The 16,913-nt window shown below is 42.2% G+C and overlaps 1 protein-coding gene across 1 annotated transcript in view; it reads left to right on the forward strand.

The window, feature by feature from the left end:
* SYVN1 (synoviolin 1) overlaps positions 1-16,913 on the forward strand; it is a 238,252-nt gene that overhangs the window by 8,272 nt on the left and 213,067 nt on the right. The window contains exon 2 of the mRNA XM_069208078.1: positions 16,569-16,725. Within this exon, the coding sequence (XP_069064179.1) occupies positions 16,594-16,725 (132 nt within the window). The 5' untranslated portion in view covers positions 16,569-16,593. The remainder of the gene's footprint in view (positions 1-16,568; positions 16,726-16,913) is intronic.

Raw genomic sequence — 16,913 nt, forward strand, 5'->3', positions numbered from 1 at the left:
GGACAAATTTCATACCACCCAGTGTTACCCTCAGTCTCCCGGTAAAAATGATACCTCATTTGTGTAGGTGGCCAAGTGCTTGTGAAAGGGAAAAGCCAAAAACATGTTGATATTGAGGGGGAACCAAAGGGGGTCCAAAAGGGCAGTTTGCAAAAAAACATTTTTAGTCTGACAAGTGCAGCAGAATTTTTATCGGTATAGATGAGACAATGCTTAGTGGTAGGAATTTTGTGGATACCTGCAGATTCCGGAAGGTTCCATCACAAAAACGTGGGGAAAATGTGTGATTTCCAGCAAAGTTGGAGGTTTTCAAGGGATTGTGGGTACAAAAATGGTGCGGGGTGCATGTGAAACACACCACCCTGGAATCACCCAGATGTTTAGTTTTCAGATGTGTCTAGGTCTTGTGGATTTTTCTACATGGCTGCGTCCCAAAGTCCATAAAGTGCAGTCCTCACCATTCCAAGTGGGGCGATTTTGAGAGTTAGCCAAGTTCTCATGGCCCAAATGTAAAACTAAAACCCCAAATAATCAAATGTCTTCTTGCTTGCTGTGGGATAAGATGTTTTAGAGTGCAGGGGAGAGCTGAAAGACTGTTACCCCCTTCGTTTGGGGTAGGGGTGTAACCAGGCCCATACTGGTTGGTTGCCACCACCCCAATATATATATATATATATATATATATTTTTTTTTTTTTTATTCCCTGGCATCTAGTAGACTTTCTGCCCCCCCCCCCCCCCCTGGGGTGTGGATCAGGGGTAATTGCCTCATCTGCCCACTGGTGGGCAAAACAACTTTGGCCCCATTTATTTGGGGTGGGGGTATGGCCATACCCCCACTCTCTTATTTTTGGGGAAAAAAACTTCCCTGGCCTCTGGTGGGCTTTCTGCCCCCCCTTGGGGGCAGGTGGGCCTTCTTAAAATAGTCCCACCTGACAGATATGGCCAACAGTAATGTGCCCCCATGGGGAGCAACCCTTACCCAAGGGTCTGCCCCCTTAAAGAAAACTCATGCATACACACACACCAATCCCTGGTCCCTAAGTGGTTTCTGCCCCCCTTGGGGGCAGATTGGCCTAACAAAAATCGGCCGATCTGCCCCCAAGGGGGGGGCAGAAATAGTCTAAATACAATGTGCTCTCCACCTCTTTAAAAAAAAAAAAAAAAAAAAAAAAATGTATCCCCTGGTTCCTAGTGGCTTCTACACCTCCCCCCCTGGGCATAATAACCAAAAAACAAATAAACAAATGATCCCTGGTGCCCAGTGGATTCTGGCCCCTGGGGGCAGATTGACCTAACAAAAATCGGCCGATTTGCCCCCAAGGGGGGCAGAAAAGGCCTTGAAAAAAAAATTGCCCCCCTGGGGAGCGACCCTTGCCCAAGAGGTCGCTCCCCTTATGCCAATTTCAAATACCCACTAGACACCAAGGATTTATTTTGTATTTCAAAAGCCAGATCGCTTTACAATCCGGTCTTTGAAATGCTCTGAGAGACTTCAAAGGGAAGGAAATTCCTTTCCTTCCCTTTGAAGCCTCTTAGGGCCCCATCACATGATCGGAAGAGAAATGCTTTGCCTTTCTCTTCCGATCAGCGCGATGGGAAAGTGGCCTCTGATGAGGTCTGACGTCACTTGGGGGGTTGGGGGTGGAAGGGTAAGGGTTTCCCCTTCCACATCAGCGGCACAGAAGGGGTTAATCAGAGAGAATTATTGAGCATTATATGTAGCGTCATATTATAAACTTTACAAATGTGTACTTTTTTTTTTTTCTGGAGCCACTGTCAGTAGTGGAGCCGAGTTTACAGCTCACCCTAATGATAAAGGCTTTGCATTAATGAACCATAAATACCAGTTCAAACAGCCTTAACATATAGACACAAATATTACCATAGCTGCAAACAATTCATTTCGCTGCTCTGTAACGTGGTAGTGTAAATCGTCAGCCAAAGGATTTGTGCAGCAGGGACTGTCCCAAGGACAAAATAAACTTGTTAACTTGTTGTCCTTGATTCCAAACAATTTGTCCTGGGCGTCTGCCTATAGGAATTCCACACCCACGCTTTGTGTTACTTAACAGGAACAAGTTCTCTACAGTGCTGTTTAAAGGTAAAACTGCAGTAGTAAGCACTAACTAAAATATATTTATGCTCAGCAGCATTAAGGAACAACAACACTGATATCATTCACTATCTTGAAACAAGTAGCTCATTATTATGCTCACCAGTATGTCATAGGAATTTCAATATCCAAAGTGATATATGGCTTGTAGTCTATTATTGTTTGTTTGAGCATTTGATACCTGCTAGGGACTGCTTCGCAAAAATTGTTTGAGGGAGAGTTTCATAAGAATAAAGGTTATATTTAAGTTAAGAAGCTTATATTAGAGCTTTGGTTGCCCCGAGCTTTGTTGTATGTCGCTGAAGTGGGCTTAGCTTCCACCACTCTTGCACAGTATAATTTATGTTGTAGCATAAAAATAACATTGTTGCCTTGACAGTCCATTTCTGAGTGTTGTTTGTAATCACTTCTTGGTGTTTTTTTCCCTCTTTGGCGGGATGTATATTTTCTGGTTTGCAGAATGGGGCCACTTGTGCCTACTCTTGTATCTTCCCTTCATTGACTTGCTGCTGATTAAGAGACCAGGGTGCTGGGTCTGCCTATTGGCCAAGTTCATTAGCTGCCTCTGAGCCCTCCTGAAAAGTGGCTGACTTTTACCATATCCATTAGATTAATCTCTGAGCATCCAATTTTGGTTTCAGAGTGGAAGACTGTGAGACTAAGGATGATTTTGTGTAATGACTTCCCTGTTCATGTCTTTAAGGGCATGGATTGGGCTTACAGTTAAAATAAAGGCCCCAGACAGCACACATCCCTTCCCTTGTTGCTTTCCATTTACCTCTTTTATGTTCTTAGTCTAACCAAGTCTTTCCATAGGTTTATGCAACAACCCACCCTCATCCAGGCAGAGTAGTGCCCATTTACATGTGTTATGGTGCCATGCTCGGGTAGACCCGCAGAGCACATAAAATTACTGGTTGCAATAGGGCCATTTCTATGGATTTCTCTTATGTTTCGAATGGACTCCCAACACATATATCATGGTTGGTTAGTGGATCGTCACTCTGCAACGTCACAGGGATATGAAGTGCTTAATTAAGTGCACTTTCAACACATCACTGTATTTTGCACACCACTGCTTTGGTGGCTTTTACTGCATACGTTTTCTGTTTATTTTTATTTTTATTTGGGTGCTTTTGTGTTACAATTATCAACCTCGTCAGGGGTAGTAAGCGCTATTTAAATACTATTACAATACAATAAAATACTTTATTTAAACTGTTGAAATGCGTTCTTGTCTGTGATGCATACCCTTAATTGCGTAGGAAGATTGCACTTTGTTTTTCTGACCAATACATTGTATCATTGAGGATTCTTCTAAATTTTGAATAGATAGGCTTTAATGAGCAAGTAAGCTCATTTCCACACTGTGAAACTGTTGACCTGACTAATAAAAATCTGTAGGGGATGATCATGGATCTGCTATCAACTTTCTTCCATGCAATATGCTGTTATTGTACTGTGTGGCTGGAGGCTGAACATGTGCTGATGTTAATTCAGAATAAGTCCTTGGCTATATGACACGTCACATGGCTCAAGAAGCAGTAAGAGAGTTGACAGAAACAGAAAGGTTGCTTGGCACAGAAAAGGCCAAATATTTTATTGCTAGAATTCTGAGCGATGGCAGTAATGCGCCCCTACACACAGTCACAACCCCCCCCCCCTTTCTTGGTTTGGGATGCTTATATTTTGAAAGTTAGCAGCACCGAAGGAAAGTACTGTCTATTTTTGGGTGTGTGGTTTGTCTGCATGACCGGATTTGCATGAATATACAAATATTATTTTGTAGTTTAGATGATCCATTACTGGTATTTCTCTGCGATGCAACCAAGTGTGCATAAGTCATCAGCCTCTGACTTCCTGTTGCATTTTGTACATGACGTATGTCTTTCCTCAATCTGGCTTTCTTTCGTCACCAGCTCCTACTTGAATATCCAGATGTGTTGTGCTAAAGCCGCTATCTGCTCCTTACAGACAGAAAAAGTGCCCTGTTTTGGTCCTAGAAATGTGTTGCATTGTAAAGGGTCTAGAAATGTTTATTTCCTTACGCACAGACTGCAAGGCACCTTGGTAATCGTTTGCCAGATGTCAAATTACCATTGAGCTCTTCCTAAACCTTAAGCGTTTTTTTTATCACCGGCTGGAATGCCCTATATCAGCTGTTATTAACCTGTGATCCAGGCACCCCGTGTTTTTAAGAAATCTCACTCGGGGTATCCGTGGCTGCTTAGAAAGGTAGATAATATTAACAAACTAAGAAAGTGCATTTACATTAAGAAGCAAATTATACAATCTAACATTTTAAAACGTTCTGTAAATGTGAAGTAACTTGAAGGCTAAAAATCAAATTGGTATCCTCAGTCTGATTCGTGGAAGCAGTGTAAGTGCAGGGAGCAAAATATACCATGGTCAATGGATGTCTTCTGGTGAGTTTGGGAAAACTCCAACCTTTCTATTTTTTTAATTTTTATATTTAAGTGAAAAACATAATTTATGTATTTGTTGGGTGAATGCTTGTTTCTGTATTTGTGTGTACTGTTTTGCTGTTCAGATAATCAAAGTTGCTTTAACCGGATTCCTTAATTACAATAATGACTCATTTTGGGTCCCCAGATTCCAGTAATGATTTAGTCAGGTTCTACGGAAGGCCAAAGGTCAGGAACCCCTGCTCTAGATATGGGGTGTAGTTTGATGGAAGTCCCCACCCTCTGTACCAGGCACGATCCAATTGCATTGTGATCTGTGGTAGCTGCACGCTTTCTGCAAGGTAGGTCTGTACAGTGAGTAACATGGGATCGCCACAGTGGGCTGTGGTAGCTGCATGATTCCAGTCTCCTGCAAGGGTTGCCCAGGAAATGGTATGGCAAAGCCTTTCACGACTTCCAACCCACAGTTTTGCCCGCCTTACTGCTCACACCTGTCACTAATACAAAGGCTGGACCAGTTTGTGTGGAAATCACAAAATTACAGAGCTACCCGGAACTGTTCACAGAGCTGAACTGCTGGAAAACACACAGACTTCAGCTGCTTAACTACAAGGATGGAGTTGAAACTTTCACTCATAGTGCCATGATATCCTGGCCAGAAGCCTATGCTCCTAAACTTGTGGTCACTGGGAAGTTCCACAAGGTTTTGGTACTCACTTCCAGCTCCTCTTACCAGCTCCTCTTACCAGCTCCTCTTACCAGTTTTGGCACCTGTAACCTGGGAAAGAATGGATTAGTCTGCCAAGAGGAGTTGTCTTCAACTAACTTCGAAGGAGAGATAAATGATGGACTGGTCAGTAGGGTTTTTTGGATGTATCTGTGCGTGAAAGACACTGCTCAGAAGAACCCCAGAGGCACAGCAAAGTGGCACCCGGGGTGCAACTCCCCCATCAATAAGTTGTAGAAATATCTAGAGGCCCAAATGCATCTCCACAGTAGAGGCCGAATCAGCACTGTTGCTTAGGGTGTCTGGGAATTAGCCAAGAGAGTAATTTATGTTGGACACCGAGAAGGGTGACAGCATTAAGAAAGGTTAAATTGTTGGATACAGTTGGGCTTCTAAGAAAGAGTTCAAGTGCCAAGAGAAGTCAAGATCAACAGGACTGTCACTTCTGCGACCTGTTGTGTGCACCTGTTTGGACGAGGAGTTTTGAGACTAGACCCAAGTGGCAATATCTCAGTGAGCACTCTGACCACAAGTAAACCTCTGACTGTTTGATGCTGCTGTGGTTTATCTGATGATGTGGGCCCTGGCTCTCGTATTATCCAGAGTTCCCTTTGGCTCGAATAAAGGCTACACCGTTGCCACACAGCAGACTGTACAGTACACACCACGTAGAATTGGCACACTCCTGGTGACAGCGATTGATGCAGGAGCTGCCTGCTCAGGAACACCTCACAGACTTTTCCAAAACGTACAGAAAGGTAACGCACGCCCCCCCCCCCCCCACCCCACCCACCCCAATTCCCTGCCGCCTTCAAATCATCCCAAAGGCCAATACATTACCTTAAGAGACTGCCCCAAAATCACGAGGATCTTGTTTCCCATTAGTACTCTGTAATTATCACCCTCTGTGTCTTATGTATATTCGCCAGAGTGTGTTGTATTGGAATGCTTCTTAGTTCCCTTACCCTTGAAGCACTGACTGGCAGTACTTTGATTGTTAGCTTGATGTGGTTAATGCTGCAACTCTAAGTGGACAGCACCTCCCTAACTCCCTGAGTAACCTCTGAGTGTTCAGCCTCGCTACCCCGAGAGTCATGTGCTAGAGGGGTGTATTTGATGGTCAGTCTTTGGTGCAGCAGTAGAGTCAAGCCCCTGAACCTCACTGGTAAATGGCTCTGGTTGATGGAATCTGTGTCCAGTAACTAATACTGCCCAAGGACTCTAAAAAACATAAAGTTCCTTCAACAGGTCTTACCTCTGAGGGCTCTGGGTTTCACGTTTTCCCTCTGAAACAGGGATTCCGTGGTACATATCAACATGAATTTGCTGCCCTCCCTGGCTGATAGTGAGATTATAGTTTAGGGACACCCCTGTACTCAGGTCGCAAGATCTCCCGCAAATATGCTTCAACTACTCTGAAGTAGCACAGTAGAGCTGACCATACTTCTAGTCATCATCCCAGGCCTTTGTTTCCAATTGGTGTACTTTCACCTACCCAAGAAAACCCTCTGATAGCTGTAGCCTGTAAAAATCATACTGCAGTGGCTCTCAATTAAAAAACCATAGTAAGCAATAAAATGCTCAAAAGCATAGCTGAGGAAATCACGCTTTTGGGAACTCCATAGGTGAGGTCTAAGAGCAGTGCCCCAACAACAGGAAGTAGGAAAACAGCTGAACACAGTTGCTTAATGTGGTTGTGAAGTGTCAAAGTGTCTCTTCTCTGCAACACTGGGAAAACATAATTATTCCTTTGTGTTCAATAGAGTTTTTCAGTTCTACAGTGATGGCTGACTGGCTTCAAAGTCACCGAGTTGTGTGCTAGCTGACATGACGGTCTGGCTGATAAGAAAGGTAACACGTTGTGCTGAAGTTAGGAGGCTCAGGTTCAGAACCGTTACATGACAGCGGTCTTTGGAAGAGTAGCCTGCTTTTGGTCAGGTTCAATCTTTGTAATTTCCGTTTCTGATACAGTAAACTGCTGCAAAACGTGGGGCAGTGCACAGGAGGTCGTCTGAGGGAGCTGGGATACATGGAGAGCTTCTTTTTCGGATTTTAGCACAGAGGATATCAATGTTGTCCTCCATCGGCTCATGGCAGAGGAATGGTAACTGATTCAGAGGAGTGGTGCTCGAGGCGAATTGCCAGTTCCCTATAGATCTAGAAGTGCTACTTGGAAACATTGCAGCAGTCGAAATTGCAAATTTGAAAGTATTGCGTTTCGGTGCAGAGAAGTTCTGTGCATTCTCTCTTGGGCCCATGTTTCCTCTGATAAGTTTCCTATCCAGGTCCTTCTGATGTATCTTCTACCATGGTTCCTTTCTTATCCAATGCCTACGACCTATAGTCTTTCAGTTGGTGTACTTGATCACTGCGATACGTCTAATTGTTCCCAGTGCCACTTAGCTCCTCCATCCAGTGATGAGTTTCCATTGTCTGGCTCTCTCATCGGTGCCACTGATTTTTCTCATTCATTAGTCTCTGTTTCATACTAGTATTTGATTTGCCAGGATCAAGAGCTCGAAGTTGGAAAGGGAGTATTTATGTTGAGAAAAAGGGGAAGTACTCTTCTCACCTATACATTTTGGAGTTAGTATGGAAAGGTCGGGGAAACTCTCTTGCCCTACGCTGCTCACGGGCACTTACTTATGTCTTGTCCAGGCGAAAAACGGTACTAGAAATCAGCGGCGTAAAGGGGATCTGTGCATGAAAGAGAAAGGTCTCTGCGCTCACCTTTCGATCCTGTAGTTTGTCTTGTTGCGTGGGAGGGTGCGGAAATGTGGGGCTGGACCGATCTGGAGTTAAAGGTTGGAATAAAGGAGGCAGGGAGGATTTATAATACTTCACCACCTTCTTTTTCCCCGTCCAGCGACAGGGGAGTAGAAATGACATTAGGAACAGTGGTCACTGTCTTTGGCTACTCTCACGGCCTTTACTTTATCGTCTTCATGTGAGTTTTCTCTTTGGGGCCCCGGATGGTCTCTTTGTCTATCCTTTCTGTTCCTTAAGCTTCGGGACGTAAATCTTTGAAATGACGACGTTGCCAGTTGCCAGTTTTCCTATCTCGCCACTCATGCGCCAATAAGGGGGCCTATTAATATGTCTTCGAATTAATATGTCCTTGTGGCATGCCTGAGTTTAAGAGCCACTAATGCTGTAGTCTCTCCACAGCTTAATCAAGCCAACACTGCCCCTTTTATCTAGTGCCTTTTACCTGATAGCATTGCTTTACCATACGATTCATAATGTGTAACTTCAGTTAAACCTGTTGCCCACAACATGGATGAATATCTTGTATTGAGTCCTATGTCAATGTTGTGACTGCATCTACAGAGAGGTGAGTAAGTAAATGTCAGGAAACGAGCTAAGAGTCGCTGGGATCCGAAGTGGTTGCACAGATCAGTGTGAACAGACAATTGTTAAAACCTGTACATAGCTCTTGAATCGTCCACTGGTTGCAGGCTACCTATAATTGGATTTTCATGGAATAGAATGGACACGCCTCCTTAGATAGAATTAGAGCTGTTGCAAGTTGTTTTTTTTTTATTTGTAAAATATTTTACGCTACTGGCAAAATAAACTAGTCGGACTCAAATTAATTGGTAGCAATCAAAATTGGATTTACCCAGTAAGACCACTTACAAGTCCTATGCCGATGGAGACTTGTTTATACTATGATGAGGAAAACGTAGTCCAGTCTAGTTCCTATGGAGGTAGATGGTGGGCTACTGAAAGGCATCACATCCCATTATCAATCAAATACAGCTTTCCACTTGGCAAAAAGAGCAGGCACATGCCGCTCAGTGTTCAACAGTCGTGGCACTCCCTACTTTTTTTTTTTTTTTTTTTTTTTTTTTTTAGGATTTTTTTTTTTTAGGATATAGATTTCAAGGCAGTAGTCAAGTACTGAGGGAGACTGCAACGGCAGAATATTGTTTTATTATATATTATTCTCCTTAGGTGCTCTTAAAATGATGTGGCTATCTTATTTTAGAACAATCCTCCATTCTCTTCGAATTTAAATATTAAGAGTAAATGCGTGGGAAAATGCACCCCATGCTCCGACTGCGTCAGAGAGTCTCTTGACAGAGGCTTCTGAGGGCCAGTATTAAGCCAATAGAGTTGGCCTTTTTTCTGTTTGTTAGCCCTCCTGAGAGTCTCGTTTGGGCACGATTCTTTACAGGGATGATGAAATGTTAATTAGTAAATTAGGATTAACCCACTTTGCTCCGACTAATCGGTGGAAAGTGCAAGCGTGTATTACTGCACGTGTTGCTGCAACATGTGCAGTCTCTGGATGCCGCACTTGCATTGTCTTTGCCCGTGGCGTCTCCAACACAAGAATAAACTCTTTAAATTGAAAAATAATGTGCTTTCCTAATTGTTGAAATGCTTCGACTTTTCAGACGACAAATACAAGCGTCTGCTTAAGTTAATTTGCACAATTTTACTGGAAAGATAATATACAGATACATTTAGATGAGATTTTCCAGTGTTAAAGTTATGCTAAAGGCTTTTTTAAACTAATGTTTAATAAGTCTTTAACAGAAAATATTGATATTCATAGGACCAGTTTGTTATATGAATTATATGTACATTCCCTTAGAGATGTCTTGTGAATACTCCATTTGTTCCAGTTATTTTGTTTTCATGGATGATTGGACAGGTGTAGACTGAGGAACAGACGAAATAAGATAAATCCTGCAACTGCAGAAAGTTCGAAGATGCTCACCTGAGCTCGACTGCAACTGTCCATGCGTGTGCGTTTTTTTTCTTTCTTTGAGACATTTCCAAAGTTCAGTGGAAAACTGAAATCTTTCGCTTTGCCATATACATGTGAAAACCACGACTTTCGCAACTTTTAACACAAACAGAGAGGTTGTGCATAAATATGTTGTGCGGAAAATGTGTTCTTATCCTTTGCAGTGTCATAGTGCCTAGAAACACGCTGCAAAGGGTTAACTTACACATATATTCTGCAAACACTGTGAATAGAAAAGCGTTGTAAAAGATAAGCTTTCAGATTAGTGATTTTGTCTGTAAGTTTAGAATAGGCACAACTTTTCCTACTTTGCCACCCGTCTCTGGAGTTCAAATTATCTCACCATGCGGACAGGTTGCTCAGGCAAAGTCATTCCGGGGTAATTCGCAAATTTCACGAAGGGTGAACATCTTAAACTTTGGGGAAAAAAAATACTGCCTAGATAAACTTTGCGCGTTTACTATTCCCCCCTTATGATTGAACAGATAATTGCAAAAGCGTCTGATTTGACCGATCCCAAGTGACACACTCAAACGCTTTGCAGCATCGGAGCCAGAACGAGAGAAAGAGGACGAACATGCACAACTAATTGATTTTGTGAACTGCAACAAGTGTATGTCGATCACAGAAAAAGTCAATATCAGTTGCTACAAATACCATCCAACTAAGACTTTTTAGGGTTTAACATGCAGATCTTTGGTGTTTACCACGCCAGTATCTGCATATCGTGGTAAATACCGGGCATTTTTCCACTGATAAATATCAGCGGGCCATACTTGCTGACATGTATCACAAACCCCATAATTTCAGTTTGTTGGGGGTAACAGGAGTTGCCGAACATACCGCAGTTAACTCGTTCATAACGACATTGGCAACTGATAATTTTACCAGGGAGGGGCACACGCTAACGTACACCTTCCTCACACCCATTCACTCACACGTTCGCACACACCCTTTCACAACACTCACAAATGCACATACATTCATACATGCACGCAAGCATTAAAAAAACAAAACATAAAACTTACCTTAATAGCAGCAACTCGACAGGGAAGCCTCGGAGGTTCCAGGAGGGTTGGGACTGCTGCCTTCCTTCATTGGACGACCTATTCATTTATTTCTGCCTGTTGTCAAACATAATTAAAAAAAAAAAAAGAAGGATCAGGACTGATATGCATGTGGCTACGTCTAAACTGAGGTGGTAAGGTGGTATGATGTGCAAAATAACGATGGACTGGAATGAAGCACCTGGTATTTACCAGTGGCTGAGATTAATTCATGAATTCCATCCATCACTTTTTGTATACTTTAGTGCATGCCCTGAGTGATATGAGTATGCCCATGTGTGGGTCCCATACACACTGGACCACTGAAACCAAGATATACACAACTGATGAACACTAAGAAGGGCAAAAAACAATCTTAGGTTGTTTGTCTTCCAGTTCAGGGAGGACCTGAGCCCGAGAGCTATAGTAGAATGAAATTAATACACAGGTAGAAGACTGTAGGTGTGGATGGAAATGTATTGTAATATTTGGCTTTCTTCTGGAACTAGTATCTGGGTTCACTTATGCACGGCTAAAACCCGCTAAAGGCTGAAGCTTTTTTGATAAAACTGGTATCTGCGCTGAAATGAGAGATCTTAATCTCCAATATGTATTGAGACATTTCATCGGAGATAAAATTTAAAAGAATGGCTTTCAACTCTAAATGGCTATTATACAATTCCCCCCTGTCGTTTGCAGAAAATGTACCGTTCCATCTCAGTGGCATGTTTTAGATGCGGTTATGACAGGGGAGATTGGCTCCATATATATTTCACCTGTCTAGCCCTTGCATACTTTTGCAGTAAAATATTTTCATCAATTAGTAAGAAGTTGCAGAACTGCATACCCCCTGATCCTCTGGAGGCTTTGTTCGGTATGTCATCTCCCCACAGGCGAGTCTCGGCGAGACAGCCACAATTTCTGCATGTTGCTTCTTTAGTCGCAGGGTCTATAATATTACAAAATGGGCGGTCTCCCAAAGCCCCCAATTTTGAATCAGGGGTGAACAAAAATGTAAAGGATTAAACAGCAGGAGACTTTGTATGCTCAAAGAATTGGGGTCCTTAGAAAGTACAGAGGAATTTGGGGTGATGAGACCGGTGATGAGAAGTGATAATGAAATACAGAGCTATATTTGAGAAGGCTATGCTAGTGAAATATTTGGATGCTAGGCTTTCATGTATAAATTGTGATTTTTGCGGATTTTCTGTTCTCACTTGGATGACAGAATAAGAATAGTGCTATTTTTAAATGTTCGTGCTGCTAGTTATGATATGTCTTCATTTTTTCTAACTGATCTCAAAAATAAAATAATATATATTTAAAAACAAAAAAAAGAGAAACCGTTTCTGTGCAAGCAGGTTTACCCAAGAACAGTGGGCCCCTTTGTTGATTTTTGGTTATACCAAATGGACCTTTTATTCCATGTTTTGTGTTTCACAATTAGCCCATCTGATTTCTACCATCTGGCGGCCATTCGGAGTCGAACCTTTAAATGTGAAAGTTTTAATGACCTTTTCAGGAGGATTGTGAAGCTGTAAAATGCACAATTTGGCTTGGTTCAGTACTGCACAGGTGCTTAAGGAGCTTCTAAGCGCCCCATCCCCTCAGTGAGGTGCATTGCTGCTGCTCAGTTTCCATTTTCAGTATGTACCAGAATAGTGCTCTGCTGAGCTGTCAGCAGATGGAAATAGCTTTACTTAAGTTTGCGGAGACAGTGTAGGCAGATGTCCAGGTTCTGATTTAGGTCTTGTCTAGCGATATCTTTGTATATCTCTATCTTCTATGTATTACACGTTTGAGTGCATTTATTACACTAGATGCCATTGTTTAGAGTCCCATATTTTTCTGAAAGCTGTGAAATATTTCACAGTTCCTTGTAAAATATGGGTTTCATCAACCTAATGACAGCCCTCGCCACCAAACCACTCAGTTGTTTTCCTTCAGGGCCACTAGGATTATGGAGCATGGTTATCTAAATTATTTATCCAACACGTTATGTGACAGTATTTTAATCCACTTGAGCAAGAAAAAATATTTTCGGTGACATCTGCAAATATATCGTAGATGTCATCTCTAATTAAGTGCTAAACGCTGCGGCCACAGAATCACATAATTCCATTGGCCATCTCCATTGTTTTAGCTACAATGTATTCATTAAAGGTAAATCAAAACATTCTAATTCAATTCAGTGCCCACAGTTTTTGAAGCAACAAACTTTTTCAAGTTGAATACTACCAAATAAACACATAGTATGAAAAATAATAGGGAATATATGCATTTTAGTCCATTATTTCAGGGTTCTGGTGACATTTACAAACCACTCAACCTCTGCAATCGTGGTTTATTATATAACCATAACTCCTTAAAGGCCCTATTGGACAGATAAATGTTGCCTGTCAACCTGCCTGTCTATTTTGGTCAGCCCCTTCATCAATTATTCTGTTTGCATGTCGTTCACTTGTCGTTCTGCCTACCACAGCACAGGACAGCTGGTCAGCTAGCTACAGTCATTGGCTCTCTCCAGTGTTAGTGGCAACCTTTTTGCCTTAGCACATATGCACACCCTCCTAAAAATTAGATCACTTTAGTGGGGCTGGGTGGCAATCAATGCTTTCATTTTGTGTTCTTTTTTTAAATTTGGTTTTGTAATTGGTTCATTTTTTTCCCTACTGCTTTGTAAAGATGTACGTTCCGTCTTTAGACAATTGCAATTTTACTTACTACTTTTAAACTCAGAAAGTGTATTGTCTGTATTAACAAAAAAAGAGATGTTTAAACATTTTACTTTTTCAAAAAGAAACCTTTGTATGTTGACTGCTGACATTGTACACTATTCACATTCAGGAAAAAAAACTCATCCTGTGAATCCAAAATATGAACTCAACCTGCTTATAGGTTGTTACTCTTTTTTGCCCCCTAGGATGTGGTTCTGTGAGTGCACAAGGTGCCTAGGTTTTTGTACGGTTGCAGCTCATCTACAAACTGTTTTGCTTAAATCTTCCTTCTAGGCAGCAGATTGTGGATGACGTAGCAAGTACAGCAACTTCACATTATGCAGAAAAATCAAAGCAACGGAATTGGTTTTTCCATTTATCCCGATGAATTGGGGAAAAAGGAGTTGATTTGCCTCTTTAAATTGAAACGTGATATGGTGGCAACCTGCACCTTAATAAAGTGGGGCTTGAGGCCCGGGGCATTCTAGTAGAAGCGAGTTGGAAAGTAACTTGTGTGCCCTCAGTGAAAATGGATTGATACTCATGGTCTTGCAGAAGTGTTGTCACTTCAGCATGATTGAAGGAAATGCTGTTGCCCAAACAGTCCTCAAAAATGTCCAGGATTCAACTTAATTGTCCTCTGCAGCAGTGCTGGGTTATATAAAGCACCTGGGGCTTTTTTTTGTTAGTGAATGAGGGATAGACTTTGTCCTGGAATGACCAGATCAGTACACCAATATTGTCTTTAGTATACATATATTACAAGGGTCAGTTTGTATGCGTCTCCCTTTTCCTTTTGGCCCGTATACTGGAGTTTAAAAAACAACAAAGTGCACTGACCATTGTATTGAAAACCATACCCCCATGTCTACTGTTGACACAGTCAGTTTGCCAAATACTGGTATTTCTTTATCTGAGTTGTGACAGGCCCCGCCTAAGCCAGTCTTTCTTCTGCGTACATCTGGTAAGAACAGGAGTTGCTGATGGTCCTCCATTCCACACTTGTGGGGCTGGTCTCTGCTGGGTATGTCCACGTGGTGATGTAAAACAGCTGTTGGTCGTTCCTTTACTGCATTTGGTTAGTTAGAATATCCTCTCAATTATATTCAGAAGGCTTTTTTGATAGTGACTAATAGTGGGTGTAGCCCTGTGCCTTTTTTTTCCAGACATATCCTGTACACGGTTATGTTGTTCACGCTGCTGTTCACAACTTAATCTCTGGTTCAGGTTAGGAATGGGTGAACTAGTTACCCCTCAATTCCAGTATGCACCACATTTGGTTGATAACTCTTGAATATAGATGCTGCAGCCTTCCATGAAGGCAGTATTGTGGTTCACCTTGATGGAAGTTGAGACTGATGCTGAGATTTGAGACATGGAGCCATCGAGGCAGGGCTTCCTTTACTATTGCCTTAATGCTTACTTTGTTTGTGATCCCACTCACCTTCTATATCTACTCACTGCAGGTCGTCTTATTGTTGGATTTCCCTCATATGCAAGGTGCACGTAGGTATCAGAGGGACGCTAGAAGACCTGTGATGTCTGTAACTCTTAGTACTTCTCTTGCAAAGTGTGCTTTCAGTTGCCACACGTCATTACGTGATAACACAATGTAACTGGTCAAAGTTATGAAAGACAACTTGGAGCCAAAAGTAGTACACACAGTTAGTATCACTGGTTACCACGCAGCTGTGCTCGACACATAGAAGTGAGAATTCTGCATATTGATTGAAGTGAGGAAGTTGGCTTGTACCCCTCTTCTCTACTATCCCCACCCCATAGTGCCCTCCAGAACCACCACTGGGTATTACTGAACAATTAATCTATATTTAAGGGCATTCAACATTGTGACAGGTAACCGGTAGTTTTACTAACCAAAAGTCAGCTCACCTGTAATTTTACTAACCAGACGCTGACTTCAAGTCATTGGTGAGCTATAGTTGATTTTATTTTTCTCTCCCAGATGACCACTTGATAACTGTACCCTGAGACAGCAACTGGGCTTCGTTCCCCATTTTATTTTACCCTCTCTGACTACTCCCATCCTGCGTGCCCTCTGGTCTGACTGTGCTATTATGGATCATGTAAGCACTGGCGATTGTCAAACAGTGATAGTTGTCTTCGCCCCAGGCACATGTAAAGGACTTCACTGTTTGCACGTAGACGAAAAGAAAGAATGCAAAAGTTTTGCCTAATGTTGTGTACCTCGTGAAAAAGATTTGTTTTGGTCTGGATTCTTTCAAGGCTGGCCAAACTCCGAGAGGTCCAGTATACAAGATCGCTTGAAAGTGAGCGAACATAAGCAAGAGCTTTAAAATGTGAGACTGATGGACAGAGCGAGTGGTAACTTGAATGTGTAACAGGTTGAGAAAACATTGTAATAGATTTTGAGAGAGTGGTAGTGATTAAGAAATGTTGACATACTGAAAAAGATAGAGATTTTGAGAGCTAGATGATATGATAAAATTATTGGGAGTGTGAACCGGACATGATCTATCACAGGCTTATAATTAGAACTATAAAACATTAGCCTTCAGTTGTTTTGCACTTGCCATTGTGTGAGTAAAACATCTCACTGGGTGACTGTGAGAAAGAAACCGAAATAGTGTGACACAGGGGCAGTGTTGGAGTTGACAGGTCTGCAGCACTTGTCGGGAGAATAAAGGAAAATGCAAATAGTATACTCTTATAAACTAATCAGCTCTTAAATCACTGAAGAGTTTATTTTGTCTGTGAGTCTTATATCTGCTCTGATTCATATTCCTTCTTGCCTTGCAGGGGGCCCTAAGGTCCGGCCGGAGAAATGCTACGCGTCGCAGTCATGATTGGTGCCAGCCTGGCACTGACGTCGGCTGTGGTGGCCCACGCTTTCTACCTGAAACATCAGTTCTATCCCACGGTCGTGTACCTCACCAAGTCCAGTCCCAGTATGGCAGTGAGTACCACTCTGGGAGCGACAGCAGAGGGGGCTGTCTTCTCAGTTTTTGCTTTTTCGTTAAGTGTGCTGTCATTGAGACTCTTGATTAGAAAGCTCTCTGGATTTGTTGCCTGTTCGTGTTATATTTCACTCTTTGTATTTGATAATCGTACCTCGTAAGGCCCTCCCTCTTTTAACCAAAGCAC

This window comes from Pleurodeles waltl, chromosome 9, assembly GCF_031143425.1.
Source record: "Pleurodeles waltl isolate 20211129_DDA chromosome 9, aPleWal1.hap1.20221129, whole genome shotgun sequence".
NCBI classification, from domain to species: Eukaryota; Metazoa; Chordata; class Amphibia; order Caudata; family Salamandridae; genus Pleurodeles; species Pleurodeles waltl.